General features: G+C 45.5%; 1 protein-coding gene across 1 annotated transcript; it reads right to left on the reverse strand.

The window, feature by feature from the left end:
• Window positions 1-3333: 3333 nt before the first annotated feature.
• TMIE (transmembrane inner ear) lies at window positions 3334-22503 on the reverse strand. Its single transcript, XM_071738650.1, has 4 exons — window positions 22462-22503; window positions 21066-21183; window positions 4103-4252; window positions 3334-3440 (listed from the first exon to the last, which is right to left on the reverse strand). The coding sequence occupies exons 1-4, from the start codon at window positions 22501-22503 to the stop codon at window positions 3334-3336; spliced, it is 417 nt and encodes a 138-aa protein (XP_071594751.1).
• Between the last annotated feature and the right edge of the window lie 3453 nt (window positions 22504-25956).

The following is a 25956-nucleotide window of genomic DNA, read 5'->3' on the forward strand; positions in this document are numbered from 1 at the left end:
GCAGAGAAGTTCTCAGCTTTCTCATTTTTCTCCCAGGAGAAGTGGTTTATTTCCCCTGAAAGTATTTCTGGCCTCAGAGTTTGATGCACTGAACTCTAATCTCAAGCTGCAACTTGATTTTTAACCACATATTTCATTTATTTCTTATGGGAGGTTTTTTCTTTTGCTCCAGACCAGAGGAATATCAAGTTTTGCACAAAGAAGTGAAAAGCTGCTAAGTTTCCCACAAGCCCCTTCTCTGAAAATCCCCAGGGTAGGTCAGCAATTAACCCTAGCTCATAATCTGATATATTTTAACACACAAACCTTATTAGTTATAGGAAGCTTGTAACAGCTTGTGAAACATTTTATTTAGTAATATCTAATATCTTGGATTCAGTGCCCACATTTCAGGTGAGGAGGCTCCCAACTACCACACTGCAGCCCTGAATTATTCTGACAAAGGATTCAGTAGCAGAGAAGTTCTCAGCTTTCTCATTTTTCTCCCAGGAGAAGTGGTTTATTTCCCCTGAAAGTATTTCTGGCCTCAGAGTTTGATGCACTGAACTCTAATCTCAAGCTGCAACTTGATTTTTAACCACATATTTCATTTATTTCTTACGGGAGGTTTTTTCTTTTGCTCCAGACCAGCAGAATATCAAGTTTTGCACAAAGAAGTGAAAAGCTGCTAAGTTTCCTACAAGCCCCTTCTCTGAAAATCCCCAGGGTAGGTCTCAGGAAAGTAAAGAGATAACCAAGTTAACACAATATTATAATAATAATGAAAGTTGGCCAAAATGCAGCAGTGCCCTGGAGGTGACCTCAGAAAAAACAAAGGATGGTTTTCAGTTTCAATTTTCTTCAGCTGGCACCAAAAAATCAAGTTATTTCACATTTGTCAGTGGATAAGGAAAGATGAAAGTAGGAAGTAATTTGGTGTGGAGCTGTGGTGGGATCTCTCAACCCTTACCTGGAACCATTGGCCTCCAATTTGTTTAAATAACCCCAAATTTCCCATTGCTATGGGAACATTGCAACACTTGCAAATTGCAGCAATGCCTTGCAGCTACAAAACAAACCTGAATTTATTACATTTAACTAAAATACTGCTTTGGTGTACAAATTAAAATAAAATATCCTTTTGTCTTGGGAGCTTTCAATTAATTCTGTGCATACAAATGGGAGTAGAACAATGCAGACTCTTTTTTACAAGCAGAGGGGAATTCTTGGCATCTCACATTAAAAAAAAAAATTGAAAAATTAAAAAAAAAACTCAAACAAACAAACAAAAAACATATTGGCTGCTTCTTTGACAAATATGGTAGGAACTGTCAGCTGGGGCAGCCTCAGACCAGAACATTTTGAGATCTCCCATGGACTCAGTACATCTCCATCCAGAGCAAAAGCCAAGTCCTGCTTCTTGCCCAGCAGAAATTAATCCATTTGTATAGAACATTTTACACACTGAACCCTCAGGTTCATTTTATTTATGTCCAGCAAAAGGGTTTGCCATAAAAGACACTCAAAAAAGTGCCTGGAGAACCACTTGGCACTTAAAATATTCCATGATAGTCAATGTGAAGTTAGGGAATGTAATGCCAAAAGTGAAAATATTGAAGCACTTTAATATATATTCATGATTAATAGCTTTTGACACTTAGAGAAATCTTTAAAGCACTTAATGGTCAATCATTAATTAAAATCACTCAAGTCAGCTGTCTGGCCTTGACTGAGTCTACCAGAGCTTGTCACAATAAGGGTAATAAGTAACTTACACCTAAAAAATATTCCATTTTATGCCTGAATAAATCAAGGTAGGTTGCCAAATGGCAGGAGGGTGACAAGGCAGAGCATCACACCCTGGCCAGAGATGAAGCCCAAAAAGGGTCACAGAATTTCCATGGTCATGCCCAAACCATGTAGGGAAACCCTTTGGGGAGGAGAAAAGGTGCAGATTAACCTCAACCTGGACTCATACAGGTGGTTTTTAAGGCAGAATTTCTCTCTTCCACTTCAGCACCTCCCCAGCTATGAAAGGGATCAAATTGATTTTATTTCTCACCATGGGAAAAGGGATAAAATCAGGACAAGCAGTGCTGCTGCAGGCTTCTCTATGGAGGGGGATAATGTACTTGTGGATAGATGGCTCCTTCAGGACAACTTGGGCAGATGTTTATTTGCCCCCAGAGGACTGGAAACTTCAGGGAACAGATGTTCATCACCAGACATCACCAAGGAGTTATCCAAATCCTGCTCTGCACCATTCCAGAACCAGAATTCTGGGATTCACAAGGTCAAAGGGTGATCAACTGCTCAACTTGTACATTCAAAGGAGAAAAGATTTAGGCTGTCCTTATGGTGCAGCTGACTTCCTATAAATTGCTTTCTTGTAGTAATTTCTTCATGATAAATAATAATTTAATGAAATAATTCAAATAATTAAATAATAATTTAATTAAATCTACACCCAAAGCAGCAAGCCTTTGGGTCCTCTTGTGGGATGTGAAGGCTGCTTACATGAGATCAAAATTTATCAGTATTCTGGTGTGAAATGAGCATTCTGCTGCCCAAATACCCTTTCTGTCTGGATGTTCTCATCCTGATTTATTTTCCAGAAGTACCAGTTAGACAGGAAGAGGATGGAGCAGCAAATGAGGGAATTTGGCTTTCTGCCAGGCATGATCCTTCCCACCTTCTGGGCTTTCAGGATTAATGATGCTCCTGTTCATAGGAGGCAGGTTGGGCTTGATGACCTTTAAAGGTCCCACCCAAACCCAATGGGTTCTGTGCTCTACTGCTGGTTCTGACAGTCAGAATTTGGTCTTTTGGGAAGGAAATTGAAGGGTACAATATTAAACACTTCCATGTAAGAGGAATTAACAAGACCTTTGGAAGAAATTTAAAGTTAAGAGAATTTAACTGTATGAACAAGGGCTTATTAATGCTTAGCTCTTAGAGAGTGGTCTGGCCATCATCCTCAGTTTATAGTGTGGGCACAGACAGATGTCTGAACACCTCTGAAATGCAGGAATATGTGCAAGTTCTGTGTTAAAAACTCAGTTCTGTATTCTGCTGGTGTAGGCCAATATTTCTACAATGCCCTTTGCTGCTTTCAGAAGTTTCATGGACTGAAGCATCGTGTTTTGAGGCAAAGAAACTCTCAGTTTCCATGAAGCTCCAGACCACAGGGCTTGCAGAGACACAGGAAGGAGGAAAAAAAAAAAAAATCATAGAAAAGGTATTGAGAAAACAGGGGGGAAATGCAGAAAGGGAACTGAGAAGCAGGAAGTCCAAGGTGTGAAGCATCTCATCAGAAAAGAGAAGCCATAGACAGACAGACAGGAAGGCAGTCCCCTAATTTCCTTGCAGGGCCATTTCATCTTCTTCTTTCACCACAGGCAGGGAGTTGAGAGGTCTGGACTGGACATGACCAGAGAGAGTTAGGAGAGTTTCAGTAGAGCCTAGGGTACAGAATCAGGAAAGATGAGTGAGAGGAGCAGAAACCAGGGAGAGAAATACTCTTGGCCATCCAAATAGGGCAAACAATTTATGAGGAATGTGAAACAACTGTTCTTCTTCCTACTGACCCCTCCCCCCCACTCCCTCCCTCAGCCCAGGAGGTTGTTCTAAAAATGAATCAGACTCCCTAGGGCCCTGGTTAAGTGGTAGACTTGGCAGTGCTGGGTTAACAGTTTGACTCCATGGACTCCATTTTTTCCAACCCAAACAATGCTATAATTCTATGAAATTTGAAGCATGAACTTCAGAAGAATGATCCTGACTTGTACCAATGGATAAAAAATTGTTTCTTTCACCTAAGCGACCATTCCTGCTTCCACAAATGCTGCAGGTGAGTGGGAAGTTTTTACCAGATTATTACCATAATCATAGAATCTTTCAGGTTGGAAAAGACCCTTGGGATCACAGAGTCCAACCATCATCCCTATTCTACAAAGTTCTCCCCCAAACCATCTCCCTCAACGCCCCATCTAATGGGCTGTGCCCAAGGTGCCCCATTGACCAGCATTAAAGGATTAGCCTTAACCCTTTGCATTCACACATCCAGAAAGCAACCCCAAAAGAAGAGATGGGTCTCACGGGGAGGTGTGGGCACAGGAAGTACCTCCAGGGATCTCTGTCAGCTCGTTGAGGGGTGGCACAGTCTCCAGTTTGTCAGCATATGTCTTGGCTGCTTGTCTCTGGGCATACCGGGCTTCGATCTCTTTCCTTGTCCGGGGAATCCGGCACTTGAAGATACAGCAGAGTGTGATAACTGGGAAAGGAGAGAAACAAAGGCATCCAGTTTAGTCAGCAGGCATCTTTCTAGTCCAGGCCAACCCATTTACAGAGAGGAGACAGCAAGAATTAAAAAGAATTCAGTACAATTTTTTCCAGTAGGAACCTGTAGCTATTTACGACGATGGATGCAGCATCCCAAGTGTGAGGTTCCAACCAGTGCCTCAAAAGACAACTGGAAGCACTAAGCCCCCAACACATGGCACCAGGGGAGATGGGGAAAAGGGGAAAAAATGTTGCCTGGAGCTCTGATAGGGTTGGCTTTCCACCCCATGCTGTGGAATCCTGCAGCTGGTGATGCTCTTATCCTTCGCTCTGTAACAAGTGGGATGAAGGGTGTGTCCTTGAGAAGTGAGGTGAGAGGAGCCTCAGGAAGGGACAGCTTGAGAAGAGGTAAGAGGGAAGTCATGGAGTTTGAGAAAAAAAAGCTCCTTGACAGGCCAAGGTTGGATATTGTTAATTAGGAGAGAAAATTAGGGGGAAACCTCCAGGCAAAAGCTGTTAATTGTACTGACACAGCAGGTGGCAAACTACAAACAACACTTGATGGAACTCTCCAGGCCAAGTCAGGATGAGCAAGGATTGGCTAGCAGCTCTGGCACAGCAAGAAAGGGGTGGCATAAAAGGAAGAGAGATTCTAACCTCTTTCCCTCTCCTAGGAGGGGATCACCACCCCCCTTTCTTCTCAATTATGAGACCCATGGGAGACTGCAGGACCCTCAGGTGGTGACTTTCTCTCTCTTACTGTTTCCCTCTACCTTTGCATGGTGCTTTATTCTCTCCTCTCCCTCTCCTCTCCCTCTCCCCTCTCCTCTCCCTCTCCCCTCTCCTCCCCTCTCCTCTCCCTCTCCTCTCCCTCTCCCCTCCCCTCCCCTCCCCTCCCCTCCCCTCCCCTCCCCTCCCCTCCCCTCCCCTCCTCTCCTCTCCCCTCCTCTCCTCTCCCCTCCTCTCCTCTCCCCTCCTCTCCTCTCCTCTCCTCTCCTCTCCTCTCCTCTCCTCTCCTCTCCTCTCCTCTCCTCTCCTCTCCTCTCCTCTCCTCTCCTCTCCTCTCCTCTCCTCTCCTCTCCTCTCCTCTCCTCTCCTCTCCTCTCCTCTCCTCTCCTCTCCTCTCCTCTCCTCTCCTCTCCTCTCCTCTCTCTTTTCCCTTCCACCTTTCCTGTACCTGCCCAGTCTCTCCTAAGTAAGGGATGTCAGGTAGAGGTAGGACATGGGACATGGATTCAAACTAGAGGATTGGGTGTTGGGAAGAAGCTCTTCCCCATGAGGGTGGTGAGAGCCTGGCACAGGTTGCCCAGAGAGGTGGTGGAAGCCCCATCCATCCCTGGAAGTTTTTAAGGCCAGGTTGGATGATGCTCTGAGCAACCTGAGCTGGTGGGAGGTTTCCCTGCCCATGGCAGGGGGGTTGGAACTGAATGAGCTTCAAGGTCCCTTCCAACCCTGAAAATTCAATCATTCTATGATTGTAATTACAACATTAAACAAAACCCAAGATTGAAAACCTATATGAGGGTCATGTGAAAAATGGAAGTAGCTTCAACTTGAAGGTGTTTGGGATACAAAAACGTGCAGGAAGCTTAATTGTGACTCAGTTGAATAGTGATCAGTTTTTATGCTGTGTCCACAGGGTGAAGTATTTGGGGGACCTGTTAGCTGGATTTAACTTGAGAAGCAGTTACAGTGGTTTTCTTCTTGGAAACAGGTTGACTTCAAGCCTGGAATGGCTGCTTTGTACTAAACATTCACCAATTCTCTTATCCCCCTCCAGCTGAATGCTTTAATGACAGTGCTATAAAAAAATATTTAGTTTCATTCTTTCCATGATTTCAGCTTCCATTTTAATTGTTGAGAAGGCTTCAAACTAAGGTGATAACAAACTTTGACCTTCCTGCCTCTCTGATGCCACAGTGAGCTTGAAGCCAACTTTGTACCAGGGCCCACAGAAGGTCCATGAAATCATCAGGGTTTGAAAATTTTGACATTATTCACAGATTCTTTGTTATCAAACCACATAAAGAAGAGGAAGAAACATCTCGTGTGACAAATGTAATGGAGTTGGTTTTAATTCTCTCCATTTTTCTCAGCTGTTTTGCATTAGGGATATGTGGCCAGGTGATGCTATGGGCACAAGCATCACCTCAATTGCACAATTAAAATTCAAGTAGGTGTATTCTTTTTTCTTTTTCAATCATATCTTGTGGATTGCTTTGCTGTTTGGCTTCTAAAAATCATTTTCTCAACTCTTTTTTGTTTCCTTTTCAGTTGCTTGACACACACAGGTGAATCCAGCCACCTATTCTGAAGGGATATCTCTATTTTAAATTAAAAAGTCAGGTCTGATCCTGCACATGGTGTTCTCTTTCCATGCTGAAGATTCAAGCTGACAGTGTGTGAAATCATTTCTCATTTTTCCACCAGGCTGAGCGTGTGAAATGTAATTTTTCAAGAAGGGAACAAATGCTTGGTTGTCCTTTATGAAATGGGTATTTTAAAGGAGTCCATGATGACAGAAGAGGTATTTTAAGTGGCATATTTTCACTCTTCAGCATAGACTAAAAACCCCTGATACAGGGAATAATAAAGAACTTTGAGCCTTTGCCATTTTCTGGATTTTTTTGCATATTTTCCTTATTTTTAGGTGAGCAAATATCTTCCTAATGTTTACATCTAATGCTCTTCAGGTTGAAGGAGCTGAAAAATGGCCCCCAAAGCCCCTCATCTGAAGTACAACAGCAGAGCAAATGTTAAGCACAAAATTTCCACTGTAAATAATAAGATGTTTGTGACTAAATGAGGGCTGTGTGTTTACTCCCACTGGCTTAAACCAAAAAATATTTTATTGTGTAATTGAAACAAGCTTAGAGCAAAAGAAATTAAAGATGTATTCGCTTAAACCAAATATCCATCACGTTGCCCACTTTGGTCTCTTTTTCATTTTCACTTTAGTGACTTTACCTCTTCAACAGCAACGTAGATTTTTATCTGGGCAGTTAATTAAAAATATTAATAATATTAAAAAGAAATAACTTGTCTCTTCTAGGAGCTGAGGAAGATGGAAATAAATATCTTCTGCAGAGACTGCTTGGTGCAATATTTCAGCAGAACTATGACTGAGGAGTGCACAGGTTTGCAAATTGAATGGAAATTGGCTGCAATACACAGGTTTCTTCCCTTTGAAACTGAATTAAAAAAAAAAAAAAAAAAAGCCCACCAGCCTGCCAATGAAATCTTTAATTAACATTTAGCCCTGCGCTGCTCTGAGTTAATTAGGCAGCCCTTCCATTGTTAATAATGCAAGCAATTAATGCAGATGTATCCAATAGCAAGTTAACTGGTGTTAAAATTCTCTTTGAGAAGCCTGGGGAGCTGCTCATGAGATGATTACCTTGAAGCTTTAAGTAAAGAGCTCCCATATTTTGGCTCTTCAAGCTGCTCACAGCAGTTGTAGCAACTCTGTGAGATTCTGGAATGATCAGTGAGCTCTACTAAATTTTTAAGAAAAATCAGTGACTGGGTGGCTGCTTGCAGGACTGGTCCATCCTGAGTGCTCAGATGCTTTTAAAGATGCTGCTGGTGCTACCGGATCCACTATTTTTGCTTCAGAAGAGATCCCTGAGCTGAATTCCAGAAGAATCCCAGAATGTGAGGTGGGAAGGGACCTCCAGGCCCATCTGCTCCAACCCTTCTCATATTATTGTTGATCTGAGATGTCTCAGCACCCCTGGAGCTGAGACTTCCAACTTTCCCAAGTGGGGGAATCCCCCCCTTCCCCTGGGAGACCATTCCAAGGTCTGACTGTCCTCAGGGGGAAAAATTTTCCTCTGGTGTCCACTGGGAATGTCCCCAGGAGCACCTTGTGCCCATTGCCCCTTGTCCTGTCCATGGGACTCCTTGGACACAGGGAGTCTCCAGCTGCTTTGGAGCCCCCTCTAAGTACTGAACATGGGCAGAAGGTCTCCCCTGAGCCTTCTCCTCTCAGGCCTGAACAAACCTCATTTTCTCAGGTGCTCCACACCTCTGATCATCCCCAGGGCTCTTCTCTGGCCCCTCTCCAGCCTGCCCACATCCTTTTTTTCTAGTGGGACCAAACCTGAACACAATATCCCAGGTGTGGTCTCCACCATCTCCAGGGCACCCAACAACATTCTGGCTGGGACTTGGGGTCAAGTTGCAGCAGTGGGGATTTGGGTTTTGCTTTCTTCTGGAAAAGAGGGATGTGGATAGTAAAAAATATCAGATTTAAAGCTTCAGTTGGAGATGGATTAGGTGCCCACACAAAATCCTTCTCAGTTGTCTACTTCATCCCATTCTAGGGTTGTTCTTTCAAGGAAGATTTAGTATTTGGATTGATCCATTGATTTCCTAGCAAGCAAAAATAGAAGCCAAAAAAATTAAGACTTCCAGGTTGTAGTCCCAGGAGTTGTGTCAATAAGGCTTGAAGCAAAACATGTTTTTTAATCACTTTCACCTTTGTAAAATGGTTTGAGGCCACGTGGACAGAACTGCTGCAAGAGGTCAGAACAGCTTCAATATTTGCTCAGCCCTCAAGCTTTACTGTGCCTCTCTCCATGTGATATTTTCCTGGTGTCTGGAAATGAGGGTCTGTTCACACCAGGAGATCTCCCCTCCTGACCTCTCTGCACATCACAGGTTATCACATTTAATTACTCCCTGAGTGAAATAACTTGGGTTGGATTGGATCCCACCTGACCCTGGGGAGAGCTTTTAGGGGGTGGAGAGTGTGGGGATGTTTAATCACCCTCCCTGCCCTATTTATTTCCCAAATTCTCATTTGAATTGATGTGGCTTTAATTTCCAGCCTCTATCCTTTAGACTAAAGAGATCTCTAATTTTTTTTTTTTCTTTCAATGCTGCAATCAAGAGGCTTTTTGATCTTCTCTCCGAGAAGTTCAAGTGAATTCAATGAGATTTTGTTTGAAGAGCTTCCTCCAGGCATTGAGCAGAGGTAAAGATTGTTGTTGTTTGGTTGGTTTTTCTTTTTTTATTCCTACAGGTCATGTTTTTTCTCAGCACTTGCTTTCATACATAGGCACAAGAATCTCACCAGGACACTACAAAGAGCTCAACAACCCTTTCTGTCTCACTAATCCACACTAAAGGGGCTACAGGAAAGCTGGGAGAGGGCTTTGGACATCGGGGGGGTAGGGAGAGGACAAGGGAAATGGGTTAAAACTTGAAGAGGGGAGATTGAGGTTGGACATGGGGAAAAAATTCTTTAATTTGAGGGTGCTGAGCCCCTGGTTGCCCCGGTTGCCCAAGGATGTTCTGGCTGCCCATCCCTGGCAGTGTTTAAATCCAGGTTGGATGGGGCTTGGAGCTGGAAGGGGCCCCTTCCCATGCAGGGGGTTGGAGCTGGATGAGCTTTAAGGTCCCTTCCAACCCAAACCATTTTATAATTCTAATACATTCAAATAACTCAGCAGTACCCTGAGCTGCATTGTTGAACCAATTGCTTTGCTCTATAGTTATTAAATTTTGCTAATTATTATCTAATCACTGGATTTTTGTTTATTTTGTAGATGAGGTTTTTGTTCCTTTCTCCCAACCACAGATCCTTGCTTTCACCTCCCTTCACCTTATTTTTTTTTTAATGGATTCAGCCAATTCCTTGCATTGCTCCTTCCACTTCTTTCTTTTTATTTATTCTCCTGTCTGCTGGCAAAGAGCAGAGCTTTGACAGCTGCCACTTTGGTTTATTCTGAGCTCACCAGTGAATAATCTGGGTTTGGGCTGGACCTCTTAGAAGGACAAGAGTTTCCTTAGGAGATTTTGAAGTGAGAAAAGTTAGATTTCTGAGCTAGCTTCTGTTGTGGGTGACATAAAGAAGCAAATATCCTCTGGGAGCTCCCTGGAGCATCCCTGGAGATCCAGAGAGGGTGAGCAGGGCACTGGAGGACACAGCTCAGCTCCTCCTTAGGTTGACATCTAAAGCAAAGAGAGTCATCATTTCTTTTTGTTATCTGCTTACTGATAACAAAATCAGTTGAAAAATATTTCTAGATTTTTTTCTGAAATATCTCTAGATAAGTGAGATGAATTATGGTGACAAAGTCCAGATTGGTTGGTTTGGCTGGAAGTCTGAGCCAAACCCTAATTTAATTAGGGTTACTTAGGGTTAATTTAAATTAAATCCTAATTAAGAAAGAACCTCCTGATTTCTTATGCTTTCTATCTCTTTCTTGGTGTCTTTTAAGCCTGGTGCAATAGCTGCTGAGTCAAGGGGGACCTCTCCAACCTTCTTTCCCCACTCTCCCACCTCAGCAGCTGGGAGCAGGGGTGGGTTTCACCCCCTCAGGGGGGGAGAGGTGTGGGATTGAACTTTTTCCATTGCTTCCATGCAAGGAAAGAGCTGTCACAAGGAGAAACCAACTCTGCAGTTGTCTGAGGCAAGATTTAAGGGTGGCTCTTTCCATCTAAAAAGGAGAAAAACTTCTGGTCAGGCATTTCTTCAAAACATGGTCCATCAGGTGGACTTGGCTTTTCTGTTCAGCCCAAGCTAGGAACCAAACCCAGGATCTCAGCACTGACTTGGGAAGATGAAAACCAGATTTGGATCTTGTCTGTGCAGCTCTGACCTCTCTACCCTCAGATCTCATGTACCTTGGGTACCCATAGATTTAAAATCGTAATTAATTGCAAACTTATCTGAATATTATCTGTATTCTTTAATGAGAATGTCCAGAGAGGGATAATGGAGATGGGGAGAGGTCTGGAGCACAAACCCTGTGAGGAGCAGCTGAATGATTTGGGGTTACTCAGCCTGGAGCAAAGGATGCTGAGGAGAAACCTCCTCACATTCTGCACCTCCCTGGGAGGAGGTTGGGATGAGGAGGATGAGAAAGATGAGGGATGTGATAGAACAATGGAAATAGAAGTTACACCAGGGGGGTTTAGATTGGAAATTAGGAACAATTTCAACATGGAAAGGGTTGTCAGGCCCTGGCCCAGCCTGCCCAGGGCAGGGCTGGAGTCCCCATCATCTCTGGAGGGGTTTCAAAGCCCTGAAGATGTTGTTTAGCAGTGGCCTTGGCAGTTTTGGGTTTATTCATGGATGTCCTGACCTTAATGGTCTTTTCCAAAATTATTCTCTATGGGCTGTTATTTACCCTGCCCTGGGAATCTGCAAAATCCCTCTTGGACATTGGCTTGGTTTTTGCAAGATGGGGGCTGGGGCCTCTTCTTCACTCTGGCTGGGGGGGTGTCAGACCCAAAATTACACATGAAGGGCAAATGGGAACTAAAATTCTGAGGGTCCATTGCAATAAAACCAGTCATTATCAATCAGAACATGAGAAATTAACCAAGTGGGTCAACCCAGGCAGGCTGCAAACCTGACTTCCCTTTCAGATCCATAAAGCCACAAGTGATGCTCACAGCAAGGCAGCCTCACTGTCCCCATCCCTTGTCACCACCTGGGCACAAATCTGGGCTCCAACACCAGGAATGGTCCCTGATGGGTGCCAGGAGGAGATGGAAGGTGAAGAAGCACGTGAGGCTTCCAGCTGGTGGGACACCCAACAGAAAAGGGGTTTTGGATCCCCACCATCATCCAACACCTCAGTTCTTCCCCTTGCAGACTCCAGGCACACTCATTCTGGGTCACCTGAGAGCTGTCCCATTTAGGAGAACCTGGCCTCAGGCATCTCCAATGCTTTTAAGCTGGTAGGGATCACAGTAAATAAATTTTTAGTAGCCTGGGGAGTGTGAAAATACACAACAATGGAAGTTTAATATAGTATAAAACAAGCAGAGCATTGTTTATTGGTTATCAAAATAACCAACAGGAAATTATATTTGCTTCTTATTAATGTAAGTACTTTAAAAAAAATGGTCAGAAAAAAAGACATTTCTCTTAAGGGCTTTGGATTTGGCTCAGCTTGAGCTTAAAAACATTGGTGCCTAAAAATTGGGGGTGTTGAGCTATTTTTTTGTGCCCAGCAGCCCTAAAATGGATGGGAATGGCTCAAGTGTGAGAAGAGATTTATGTGTGAGAATTTGAGCTGAGGGCAAAAGAGGGGCTCAGGTTATTGTCCCCATGGAAGAGCCATTCCTTGTCCCAAGTGATGCTCCCTGGGACAGAGGAGAGCACAACCTCCCCCTCCCATCCCTGATCCTGTGCACCCTGAGGAGGGTTTCTCATCTCCTGGGGATGCAGGAATTGAAGAGAAATTCTAAAGCCTCATCCAGAAAGCCCCATGAGAAAGAAGCAGCCTGAATGATCTGGGCCTCACTGGGAATTCTGCACATTTAATGGAAACATCTGGGCAGTTCTGCCATCCAAAAAGTAATGGGTATTTAAAGAGTGTAAATCTCTTGCCTGGCATTTATATTTCAACACCCTCAGCAAGTTGGTAAATAAACCCTCTGAGTCCTCAAATTAAACTGTGCTGAGTTAATTGCTTTCAAGATGTTTGACAGCTTCATTGGTGCTCATTAAATTCCACTTGGTTCCTGGGAACACTTGTGTTCAGTGTGGGTCTCCCTTGGACTCCCACACTGTTTTATCCTCCTCTTGAGCATTTGGCAGGTTCAAGGAAAAGAGGCTCAGCTAAAAAACTTGTGTGGATGATTCCCAAGCATCCTTCCTGCTGGCAGAGCTGCTTCCCCAAGCTTTCCATGGCTCTGTGTCAGGAGTTCCTGATGCTCATGGGGGCTACGTGTTAATATTTGAATGAAAAAATGGGGAAGCATCTCTGGAAGGTCTTACAGAAAGACCCAAAGATGAAGGAAAGAGATCAGAACTTTCTACTTTGGCTCTCAGCTGCTTCTTTAACCCACTACTTTGTCACTCCTCATCCAAATAAATCCTACTTCCTGCTAGTAGTAAACCTGGTGTGGAGTAGATGTAAGGATGTGCAGTGGGTAAAGCTGTTTCCATGGACTAAGAGCTGCTCTGGTGCCACTAAAACACCAGCACTGAGTGATATCAGTGAATTAAAGGTGGACACAAGGTGGTCTGAAATCCACCACCAGTTCCCTGGGGTGATCATTGGATGCCCAAAGCCAGCTTGGTCTGCAGTTTGGGTTGAGTGCAAGGCATCAGCTCCTGCCTGGAACCAGTGGGATGCAGCCAGAGCTCTGGGAATCTCCTGCTGGGATTCCATTTTACCTTCTGCCTCGCTTGCTCCATGCCACAGGGAAGATTCAAAATAGGGTGGTAAAGAAGGGGACCTCTCCCTGCCTGTGGTACCTTTTAAATATTTGTTGAGCTGGCATGGGACAGGGGGATTCTGAGAAGGAGCTGAGGATCTTTTTCTTTTTTTTTGGAGGTGGGGTGGGGGGGGAGTGTGGATCAGCTGGAAGGCAGGAGGGCTCTGCAGAGGGACCTGGACAGACTGGAGAGTTGGGCTGATCCCAACGGGATGAGGTTCAACACAACAGCCCCATGGGGAGCTCCAGGCTGGGCACAGAGTGGCAGAAAGGGAGCTGGGAGTCTGGATTGCCAGGAAGCTGAAGAGGAGGCAGCAGTGTGCCCAGGTGGCCAAGAAGGCCAATGGCATCCTGGGCTGGCTCAGGAAGAGCGTGGCCAGCAGGTCCAGGGAAGGGATTCTGCCCCTATGCTCAGCCCTGGGGAGGCCACAGCTTGAGTCCTGTGTCCAGTTCTGGGCCCCTCAGCTCAGGAAGGAGATTGAGGTGCTGGAGCAGGTCCAGAGAAGAGCAAGGAGGCTGGGAAGGGATCCAGCACAAGTCCTGTGAGGAAGGGCTGAGGGAGCTGGGGGTGTTGAGGCTGGAGAAGAGGAGGCTCAGGGGAGACCTCATCACTCTCTACAACTCCCTGAAAGGAGGTTGGAGCCAGGGGGGGGGTTGGGCTCTTTTCCCAGGCAACTCTCAGCAAGACAAGAGGGCACAAGAGGTCTCAAGTTGTGCCAGGGGAGGTTTAGGTTGGACATTAGAAAGAATTTCTTTCTGGAGAGGGTGCTCAGCCATTGGAATGGGCTGCCCAGGGAAGGGGTGGATTCTCCATCCCTGGAGATATTTCCAAAGAGCCTGGATGTGGCACTCAGTGCCATGGGCTGGGAACCACGGGGGGAGTGGGTCAAGGGTTGGACTTGATGATCCCAGAGCTCCTTTCCAACCCAAATGACTCTGTGATTCTGTGATTATTTTTTTTTCACAATGCTCTCCCTGCTTCTAACATCTTTGTCATCCCCTCTTGTCACTCCAGACAGATATTTCAGCAGGACTGTTGTGACATTTTGCCCTACATTCATTGCATTGTCTGCTGGGTTGCAGAAATCAGTGAGGAATTAATCCCAGAGGTGCTGGCTGTGCCCTCCCTGGTGGGTGCTGCCGGGGGGGGTATGGAAACCAGGGAACCAGCAGACCTTGAAAACAAAATAAAAACAACAAGAGAGCAAAAGAAGCAACCCACAGGGCTGCCCTAAATGGTGGTGGTGGTTGTGATGCCAAAGGAAAGAGTGAATGCATGAAAAGCACCCTGGGCAAACCTTGGGTCAGCTGCTGGTTCCTCCAGGAATGGATCAGAACCACCTCCTCCATCACAGCACTGCAGCTGGCAAAAGATACAACTTCTTGGGCTAGCAAGAACTTGAAGTTCAGTGGAGAGAAGTGTGAGGTCTTGCACCTGGGAACACATAACCCAGGAGTGCAGTTCAGCTTGGGATCCACCTGGCTGGAGAGCAGCCCTGGGGAAAGGGACCTGGGGGTCTTGGTGGCTCAAGATGAGCCAAGAGGCTGCTGGGCTGCATCCCCAAGGGCATCACCTGCAGAGACAAAGAAGTCCTCATCCCACTCTGCTCAGGGCTTGTCAGACCACACCTGGGATATTTTTGTGTTGAGGTTTGGGCCCTGCTGTACAAAAAGAATGTGGGCAGCCTGGAGAGGGGCCAGAGAAGAGCCATGAGGATGATCAGAGGTGTGGAGCACCTGAGAAAACTGAGGTTTGTTCAGGCCTGAGAGGAGAAGGCTCAGGGGAGACCTTCTGCCCATGTTCAGTACTTAGAGGGGGCTCCAAAGCAGCTGGAGACTCCCTGTGTCCAAGGAGTCCCATGGACAGGACAAGGGGCAATGGGCACAAGGTGCTCCTGGGGAGATTCCCAGTGGACACCAGAGGAAAATTTTTCCCCCTGAGGACAGTCAGACCTTGGAATGGTCTCCCAGGGGAAGGGGTGGATTCCCCCACTTGGGAAAGTTGGAAGTCTCAGCTCCAGGGGTGCTGAGACATCTCAGATCAACAATAATATGAGAAGGGTTGGAGCAGATGGGCCTGGAGGTCCCTTCCCACCTCATATTCTGGGATTCTGGGATTCTCTAAGCCCTCAGGCTTTGTGGATCAAACAGGCTGTGCAAGGTTCCAAAGGGATGACTCAGTCTCATCCTACCAGGGAAGTTGTTTTGGGCCTAAATTCCCATTTTACAGCTTTCACGGGACAAAGAAAAAGCAAAAGGCAGAGCAAGGAACTGGATAGCAGAGCTCCTCAGAGCATCAAATCTTCCTGATATCTAATCTCCTATCACTTGTTTGTTGTTGTCTCATCAAAGTCTCCAGAAGAGAGAGACAGATGCAGCTGTTGTTGTCTCTTGGGCCTTCAAGGAGTCTCTTATCAACCTGAAGCTGAATTCTACTGGGAGGCAGCCCTGATAAAGATTTCAAGATGCACTCCCAGGACACTTGTCAGTCTATTTGCCTCTACCTGAACCAAGCATCCCCCCAAAAAAGGAAATTTTTCCTTTAACCAAGGACAAAATGTCTGAGCTAAAACCTTGGGGGTAGTGGAGCAACTGTGAGCTGACCTGGTCTGGGTGTTCCCTGAGAAACTTTCTTTTCCCTCCCATTCTTTCCAGGTTTTACTCTGCAGAGTTCTCATTTGCTTCCTCCCCTTGTAGCAAAAAGAAGTGGAATTCCTGATATTTTTGTTGGTAAGAGTTGATTGAACACAACCCTGATTTATACCTCCAGCATCACCTGAATGATGCTCTGCTAGAAAATTATCATTTCTACTGTGGGCTCCTTTACTCCCAAAGTTTTTTTTTCCCTTTTGTGATGGATCTAAGCACAGAAACAAAGGAAAATGATGGAGACGGATGGACAGACAGATCTTTCATGTGGCATCTGAGAAAGTTTCTATCAATTGCTGCAGGAGAGACAGAAAAACCTTCTCCTAAAAGGTGTGCAAACATTTCATCCCTTCTGCTCTCTTCCAGACAGAGCTCAGAACCATCCATTTGGTTGGTAACCTGCCCAGAAAGCTTTTTATGTATTAGAAGACCTCCCCAGAGAGTTTTTATCCACTTCAGTGGATGCATTAACATACAAGATGCTTTTATCTAAGATTTTTTTTTTAATTTATCCTTTTCCACTCGATGAGGAAACCCGAGGTTTGGATGGGGCTGCTTTTCCTGCCTTTTATTATGTGATGATGCCATCTTGTGGAAGTTGCTAAGAAGATGAGTTAGAAACCACACCTAAGGTCACATCTATTTTTTTTTTTTTGGCACGTTGTCACTCAGCAGGGACAGCTCTGGGAGGTGGCAGTAGGGGTAGGGTTTGCCATTCCCATTTTTTGGTTTTTAAGGGGTTTTACTCTGGCCCAGCTCCAGTTTGATCTTTGGCAATTATCACTCCTGGCTAGGATCAGATTTTTTTTTTTTAAGCATCTACTCTTTCCATTTCAAAAGAAAAAAAAAAAAAAAACCAGTTCAGGTGCTCCAAAATCCCCCATGAGGTCCCTGGGGGCATTGACTTGAGAAGCATCTTAATCACTCTCCATCTTCACTTAATCTTCATTTAATCCACATGACAAAGCAGGCACACCCTTGCTAACAAGGTGAGAGGATGGCAAACCAATGGGATCTTCTGGAGGCCCTGGGAAGGATGTTCTTCTGTCTCCTAATTCAGAGGGTTGGGGATATTTGGGGCTTGGTCCTCCTGGCACCAGGAAAAAGCAGCCCCACAAAAGCTCTGCTCCAGCTCTGGTCCCAGGATAAAAGTAAGAAAGTTGGGTTTTTCCTGGACTGCTCCCAAGGCAACCTCCAAGAGCTCATTCCTAGAAAACCTCTGTCTGCTCCTGGGAGTTGGAACTGGGCTGGAAAAGCTGGGGAACCACCAGTGCTTTGGGGATGGCAGAGCAAAGGAGGAGGAAGATGTGGCTGGAGGAAAAGCTGAGAAATTGGTGAGAACTGACTGCATGATTGAGTAATTCTGATGCCATTAAGTCTGAATCTATCTTGGTTTAATTTTTTTTTTATTGGTTAATATTTCTGTTTTCCCAAAATACTTGTTTTCATCCAAACCCTTACTGAGCTGGTACAGCTGCTTTCACCTCCCTTCTGCTTACCCAAAGCCTTCAAATAAAAGAGACTTAGTTTTCCTTTTTTTTTTTTTGCTTTTTTTTTTTTTTTTTGCTTTATCAAAGCAGCAGAGCCCTAAATTAACTCCATTCCATGCTGCCATGCACTGAATCTATTTAGCACTTGGAGACTCAGCAAGCCAAACCCTTGGGATCTCCTAGCAAATATTTTTTAACTCCTCCAACCAGGACCAAACCCTGAGCTACGAGTTGTCTGGTTTTGTTGAACTCCCTGTGTGAGTGTTTGAACCTTCAAGCAAAAGTTACTCCACTGATTTATCCACAATTTATTTGTTTTCTTGTCTAAACACAGATGCTTAGAAATATTTCGTCATCATTCCCTACTCTCAGCACTCTCTATACCAAGGCAATAACTTTCTTTGTGGTTTGTTTTTTTTTTTCCTTCCTTTTCGTTTTTTATTTTTTTTTTTCCCTTAAATACATTTTATTTCTGGGCTGTCAGTAGATGAGTAAACTTCAAGTGTTTGCATCTTGCTACTGATATTTTTAGGTGACAAAAAAAAACCCTTTAATTTCTTTTTTTGTAAGTAATGCACCCTCTGATTTACCAGCATGGGAGACTGTCCATCTTTCTAACCCTAAATAATATGGCCAGAGCCAATTTTTAACAACAGAACAATCAAACCTATTGCTTGAAAATTTTATGCCCCCAAACCAAGTAAAAACATAAAAAAATCCTAAATAAACAACTTCACCAGCCCACTTGCTTTCTAAAGCTCCTGCTGGTAATTTTGATGCCTGTTTCCCCAGGGTCACTGGGGTTAAATTTTTGGCTGTGGAGTTCCTTGGGAGTGTTTGCAAAGGGGGTTGTGGCATCTGAGGAATTAGGAGAAGTTTCCTTGATTGAGCTCAGGCAAGTTGTAAGAGTACTTATCCTACAGATTTTGGGTGGAGGGTGTGGTGTTTGCCCTGAGTTGAGGGGAAAAGAAAAGAAACCAGCAGAAAATCCTTGTGTTTGCTTTGAAAATGTAAATGTCTGATTTAAACAGAGCAAAAGGTAGTAAGAAGTGTTTTGATTGGTCCAATAAAAGCTGAGAAAACAACACACAGACAGCTGTGGGCTTTGCTGAAATTAGGGCTACACCTGGGTGTGGGTTGAGCATCCAACTAAAGAGTTCCCTGGAGCACCAGAATTTGGGTGTCTGCAATATTGTGGGTTTAGAGCTGGCCCAGCAAACCTGGGCTTTCCTAAGCTGAGGTATATTCTATATACCTATAGAATCTATATATCCAGGGTTGGCAGCACTTGTGGCTGATCCTCACCAGGAGATTTCATGGGGTCATCCTGGGGCAGGAGGTGCCCATTGCTTGTGGGAAATAAGAGCAGAAATGCTGCAGGAACTCAAAGCCTTCCTCTAATCACTTTAAAATGCTTCATTGCTCCACTTATGAAATTAATTTTAAGGAGCAATTAGGCCCCCAAACCAGGTTGCCAAGAAGGCAAAGAGCATCCTAGCCTGGATCAGGGACACCGTGGCTGGCAGGGCCAGGGAGGGGATTTTACCCTTGGTGCAGCACCTTGAATATTTTGTGTGCTTTGAGGCATCATATGGGAAGGACCTGGAGGTGCTGGGCATGGAGAGAAGAGCAACTGGGCTGAGTTAGGGGTCTGGAGAACAGGGTTTAAGTGGAGAGGGTGGGGCTGTTCAGCCTGGAGAAGAAGAGGTTGAGGGGAGACCTTGTTGTCCTCTACAACTCCCAGAAAGGAGGCTGGAGTGATGCTGGGGTTGGCCTCTTCCCAGTTTCTAGTGGGAGGACAAGAGGTAATGGGTTCAAGTTGCACCATGGAAAAGTCAGGTTGGATATTAGGAAAGATTCTTCCCTGAAAGAGTGGTGAAACATTGGAACAGGTGGCTCAGGGAGGTGGTGGAGTCTCCATCCTTGAAGGTATTAAAAAAAAAAAAAAAAAAATAGATGTGGCACTGAGAGAGGTGATTTAGTAGGGAAGGTGGTGTAGGACTGATGGTTGGATTTGATAATCATGAAAGTCCTTTCCAAGCATGAGGATTCTATGAGAATGGTAAAAAAATGCCTGGAGAACTGAGAAGTGTCTAAGTCCACATGGCTTGAAAATATCCTTCCTGGAGTTGTTAAAGATTTGCTGTGACCTCTGAGTTGATGTAATTTGCCTTCAGGGACAGGTTCTGTCCCTCTGTTTGTCCTTAAGAGGAAAAAGAGGAGGTTGAAGGGAAATAGAGGTGAATCAGTGTAATTTTGTTTGCTTGAAGAATTAGTTACACACTTTGCACAAGCCTCAAGAGTAACAAGAAGATGGAAAAGAAATAGATTATTCCATTTGGCTCACATTAAACTTGTATGAAGCTACAGCTGGTTAAAGCAAAAAGAAGCAGGAGGTCCTTCCTTGGAATTTTGGTGGGGTTTTGAAAGTGTCTTAAGTCTTTCAGGAGCTTGGAAGATTCAGTGACTCTGGTTTGTGTCCTACCCAGAGATTGTGAGCTGTGAGGGGATGAAACTGGGTGGAGACATTCAGGTGGGGAACTGGCCATGCCCAGACACATCCTCAAAGTGTCTGACCCTGGCCCACTGGAGTCACCAGGTTTGAACTTCATGGTGCCTGGGTCCAAAAAAAAAAAAAATTTTTTTTTTGAAGACCTGAAAACCTTGCTAAAATGAAGTGGGAGTCTTGGCACCTTGAATAGGAGCTAAGGGCCTTATCACCAGGTCTGGCTTTGACTCCAGACCTCTTGAACCTCCTTATCTCAACACATGGGACAGAACCCCAAGAGCTCACATGGTTTATATGGTTGTGGGATGGGGCAGGTCCAGGGTTTTAACACAAATTTGGGTCTGCAGCTGGGAACAGCCCTGTAGTGACATTCTCTGGTGTGTCACCACCTCTAGGACTGTTATCAGTATGTTACAAGCTGGGGGTGTTGAGGCTGGAGAAGAGGAGGCTCAGGGGAGACCTCATCACTCTCTACAACTCCCTGAAAGGAGGTTGGAGCCAGGGGGGGTTGGGCTCTATCAGTCAGACAAGAGGCCATGGGCTTCAGCTCTGCCAGGGGAGGGTTAGGTTGGAGATGAGGAAGAAATTCTTTGCAGAAAGGGTGCTCAGGCATTGGAATGGGCTGCCCAGGGAGGGGGTGGATTCTCCATCCCTGGAGGTTTTTAAGCAGAGCCTGGATGTGGCACTGAGTGCCATGGGCTGGGAACCACGGGAGGGTTGGACTTGGTGATCCCAGAGCTCCTTTCCAACCCAAATGATTCTGGGATTCTGTGAAGATAAAGTCATAGTAACCCATGTATGGTTCCATCAAGGCCACCCCTGCCTCTGAACTCCCTCGGTGGAGCCCTGAGCCCAAAGAGTTGTGACCTCCATGGCTGCTGGTCTGGAGTCCTCTTGGACACAGGTTCTATTTGGAGGGGGGGGTTGTTTTGGGGGTTTTTTTGGGGGGGGTGAAGCAGAGAATTGTGACTTACTGACTGAGAGGACAAAGATGGCAAAGATACCAACCACCTGCCAGAGGCGCAGCCCCCAGATCACCACCGTCTCCGAAGTGACAGGGTCCGGTTTCTTTTTTGGGGGTGCTGTGGTGGCCTGGGAAAAAGAAAAAAAAAAAAGAAAGAAAAAAAATGTGGTTTAAGGTTTATAAGGATCTCTAAAGCAGCCAGATGGATGCCAGCTGCACAGGGGAGGGTGGACCTGGGTTTACTGCCCCCTCCCACCCCTCCTCCAGCTGTGGGGAAATGGTTGAGGAGCAGAGAGATGCCCAAAGAGGTCGTGTCTAAAGATTTTGTCTTTTTTGGAATGTAGCTGAGGGATTTATCAGAGAAGGGCAACCAAGGTGGGGAAGGGTCTGGAGAAGAAATCTGAGGGGCTTGGGAATGTTGAGTTTGGAGAAGAGGAGGCTGAGAGGAGACCTTCTTGCTGTCTGCAGCTCCCTGAGAGGAGGTTGTAGGGAGGTGGGTGCTGGGCTCTTTGGCCTTGGCTGCAGGGCTTGGGATGCTCATTCCTTTGTTGAGGAGCTCCAAGCCTTGCACTTCCCATCATCCTGACTGCCATCCTTGGGGAAGGGTCTGGAGGACAAATCCTGTGAGGAGAGGCCTTGGGAACTGGGAATATTTAGTTTGGAGAAAAGAATTGGGAATTATTTCTATAGCTATATTTATATAGAGTATTTATATGGAGAAAAGAATTGGGAATATTTAGTTGGGAGCTCCACAGCTCCCTGAGAGGAGGTTGTAGGGAGGTGGGTGCTGGGCTCTTCTCCCCGGGGAACAATGAGAGGAGCCCAGGGAATGGGCTGAAGTTGCCCCAGGGGAGGTTTAGAGCAAATCTGAGGAAGGATTTCTTTCCTGAGAGAGCAGTCAGGGATTGGAATGGGCTGCCCAGGGAGGTGCTGGAGTCCCCATCCCTGGAGGTGTTTAAAAACCATGGAGATGAGGAACTTCAGGAGATGCTCTGGTGGGCACAGTGATACAGATTTTGGAATATATTTTATTTATTTTACTTGGGGATATGGGGGGAATGCTGATAGTTGGATGCAGTGATCTTAGAGATCCTTTCTAACTGTGACAATTCTGTGATTTTTGTGGAGGTGTTTTCCAGCTGTGTAGATGCCTTATACCAGGGTGGGAGGGATAGATGACACCCTGTCCATCCTGAAGCATTCAGCTATAAACTAATTCTGCCCAAATGGTCAATCTAACAAGTAAAGAACTTCAGGAGATGCTCTGGTGGGTGATACAGATCCTGACCCATATTTTATCCAGGGGGGATGTTGACAGCTGATGATCTTAAAGGTCTTTTCTAACTGTGAGAATTCTGTGATTCTGCATCTTGTCTTTTTTGGGGTGCTGTGCTCCAAGCACCCACCCAGCAGGGCACAGGGCTTGGGTCTTGTGCTGTGTCACCCATGCCAGCTCCCATACTCATTTCAGATACTGTGGGGCATCTCAGGTGGTGCTGGATTTCCTAGCAATGTGGGTTTTTCACATGTATTTATGAGACAAAATGAGGAAGCCTCATATCTACCCCTTGCACCCTTTGCCTCGTGCTGTATGAGCACCCCGTGCCTCAGTTTCCCCAGTGCTAAGAGAGGAACGTTGCTGCTTCCCTCCCTTTGCTTTGAGATATTTTGTAGGGAAATTCCACCACGTGGCTTCAACACAGGGGAATGATCCCAGGGATTGTTTCTATGTTGAGAAAGGACACAAGATTTAAATCCCATTATCCCTGGGGAATGAGGAACTGAAAGGAAGGGCAGCAGAATGAGCAGGCTCAGGTCTCCCAGAGCTCATTCTGTAGCTGTCAGAGCAACAAAACTGAATTCCAGGTGATGATTTGAGTTGCATTTAAGTCCTGGGGGTTGAATCACTTTGCTCTAAGTGTGTAGGGATTAACACCACAAAGATGTCAGATCTTATGAAATGCAAGGAAAAAGGGTTCCAAATGGGTCACTCAGGACTCCAGGCTCCAGTTCCCACAGCTCCAGCAGTTTGAGAGATTTGGGGCAGAAAGCAGAAAATACCTTGGGGAGAATAAACAGCACAGAGGGCATCAAGGAGGGAAGGTTAAAGCTCAGAATCATAGAATCAGTTTGGTTGGAAAGGACCTCTGAGATTAGAGAAGGGACATTATTGCCTTTATTTATTTTTAAAAATAAGAGTTATGAACTGGTCGTGGTTTTAGGATGGATTTTTTTTTTTTTCTTCTCTCATTTTTTCATGAATAAACCACAAGACTGCCTGATGATAAGGTGGTGCTGGTACATTTCTATTTTTTGCAGGTTGTTTCTGTACATTCATACCTATATATCAAGCAATAAAACAAGAGGAAATGGCTTTCAGTTGTGCCAGAGGAGTTTTAAATTGAGTATTAGGAATAATTTCTTCCCTGACAAGCTGCCCAGGGCAGGGCTGGAGTCCCCATCATCCTTGGAGAGGTTTCAAAGCCCTGGAGATGTGGGGATGAGGGACATGGGCTTGGGGTGGCCTTGGCTGTGTGCTTGATAAATGGTTGGATTTGATGATGTTAAAGGTCCTTTCCAACCAAAATGATTCTATGTGTACATTTTGTATATGTACATTGTGATCTGGAAAGTAATTTAAGTAGGGGACATGGTACCAGAGACTTCTGTTCCTTAAAAATATTTTCCTCTTTAACACTAAGTGAATTTTTGTCAGTGGCTTGTGTCCTTTTTTCTTTCAATTTCACTTGTTTGGAGGAAGTCAAGTTTTTTTTACTGGTGTTCTCCATTAAACAAATCCTGAAACAATTTAGCAGTGGATTAAAATGAAACATAAATCCCCCTCCCATGATATTTTTTTTTTTCTATTCATAAGCAATACCTTCTCTAAGCAATCTTGCTTCTGTATTTTGAGGCACTAAGGACAAATTTTGGTGAAGGGACCTAAATTGTCTTGCAGGTGTTGTCATGTGTGAAGCCTGATTGTCATTTAGGAAAACATGACTTGGTGAAGTTATTTGGGCTAACCAGGAGGTTTTTGGGTTCAATTCTGTGGCTTTTCCCAAAGGTCAGGAAAGATGTGCTAATGTCCCATTTAGTCCATATCTTCTAAAAGAGGGAATTTGGCTGAAGAAGTGTCTGATGCAACAAGATCAACACTTGCATTTCCAGCTCCTACAAAGGCTTTGAAAGTTAAGTACAAGAAGATGAGAAAAATGGGTTAAAAATGGCACAACAAAAGAATGAGAGCTTGATCTTGTGAAGATGGGGAGGATGTGAGCTCTCCTCGTGCTGTTTGGTGGTGATTTGGGGAGGAGTGAACTACAACCTCAGCTCTACTGACTGTTGAGCAAGATCTTCAACATCTCTGCATAGACAGTCTGGGTCAAAGAGCCTCCCAGGTCCATCCCTTTGATACCAGAGACATCTCTGGAGTGACTGGTTAAATGGAAACAGGACAAGGACCTGAAGACCTCCACAGCAGCCAAAAAAATTGGCCAAATGAGGACCAGAAGTCTCAGTGCAGTCTCAGTCCTCTACATCCTGTGGGTTTCAGTTCTCCATCCCTGAAATGGGGCTGAACATGTTTATCAGCTGTGTTGGGTGGAAATTTTATCCTCCTAAGCTGCCAGTGAAGCAGTTTTCTGAACCATCTCTTGTGATGTTGTGGCACTGGTGATGGCAGAGATGTTATGGGTTGGGTCACAAATCTGGGCTGGGTGGGAAATGGATTGAGAGCAGCCTTGGGGAGGAAGAATTGAGGATTCTGGTTGATGAAAAGCTCAAGATGAGCCAGCAGTGTCTGCTGGCAGCCCAGAAACCAACCAGGTCCTGGGCTGTATCACCAGCAGTGGGGTCAGCAAGGAGAGGGAGGGGATTTTCCACCCCCTCTGGTCTGCTCTAATGGGACCCCAGCTGGAGTACTAGGTCCAAGTTCTGGGGTTCCCAACTTCAGAAGGATATGGAGCTGATCCAATGAAGGGCCACAAATATGATCCAAGGGTTGTCTGGAGCAGCTCTGGAGCCAGGCTGAGAGAGTTGGGGGTGTTGAGGCTGGAGAAGAGAAGGCTGCAATGGGGAGACCTTAGAGCAGCTTCCAGTGCCTGAAGGGGCTCCAGGAAAGCTGGGGAGGGACTTGGGACAAGGGCCTGGAGGGATGGGAGCCTGCGAGGGGGAAGGGTTTGCAGCTGGGAGAGGGGAGATGGAGAGATCTTGGGCAGGGAGGGAGGGAGAAATTCTTTGGGGTGAGTGTCATGAGACACTGAGCCAGCTTGCCAAGAAAACCACAGAATTATTGAGGCTGGAAAAGACCTCTTGAGATCATCAAGTCCAGCCTATGACCTAACACTACCACACCACCCAACCCATGGCACTAAGAGCCACATCCAACCTTTCCTTAAACACCTCCAGGGATGGTGACTCCATCACTTCCCTGGGCAGCCCATCCCAATCCCTGATCACCCTCTCTATGAGGAAATCCTTCCTGATATCCAACCTGAACCAGCTTCAGGCAACCTTCAAAAGCTGTGGCTGCCCCATCCCTGGAAGTGTTCCAGGCCAGGTTGGATGAGGCTTGGAGCAACCTGGGCTGCTGGGAGGTGTCCCTGCCCACGAAGGGGGTTGGATCTTGATCCTTAAGGTCCTTCCAACCCAAACCAGTCTGGGATTCTATACCAACAAGCAGTATTTTTTTCTCTTGGTTTTTGGCTCCAGGGTTAACAATCCCACTGCTGATGAGCCTCATATTGGGATGTGTTGTGGTGCAGCAAACCCCAGATGAAACCTTCTAGATGAATTTTCAGGAGGGTTGTTAGCAAAACACCTTCACTGCCTTACACCCAGTCTCAGGACCTGAGCTGAATTGCCAATAACCTTTTGAGAGAAGCTGAAAACATTTCTTA

Source organism: Heliangelus exortis, chromosome 2 (assembly GCF_036169615.1).
Source record: "Heliangelus exortis chromosome 2, bHelExo1.hap1, whole genome shotgun sequence".
NCBI lineage: Eukaryota > Metazoa > Chordata > Aves > Apodiformes > Trochilidae > Heliangelus > Heliangelus exortis.

What these genes read in the sequence shown, in the direction of transcription:
- TMIE (XM_071738650.1), bottom strand. Translation starts at nt 22,503, where the DNA reads ATGGGTGACACAGCACAAGACCCAAGCCCTGTGCCCTGCTGG. An exon ending in CATCTTTGTCCTCTCAGTCA is followed by an intron (nt 4,253 to 21,065) that starts GTAAGTCACAAT and finishes CTCCTTTCCCAG; the next exon opens with TTATCACACTCTGCTGTATC. An exon ending in GCTGACAGAGATCCCTGGAG is followed by an intron (nt 3,441 to 4,102) that starts GTACTTCCTGTG and finishes TCTGTACCCTAG; the next exon opens with GCTCTACTGAAACTCTCCTA.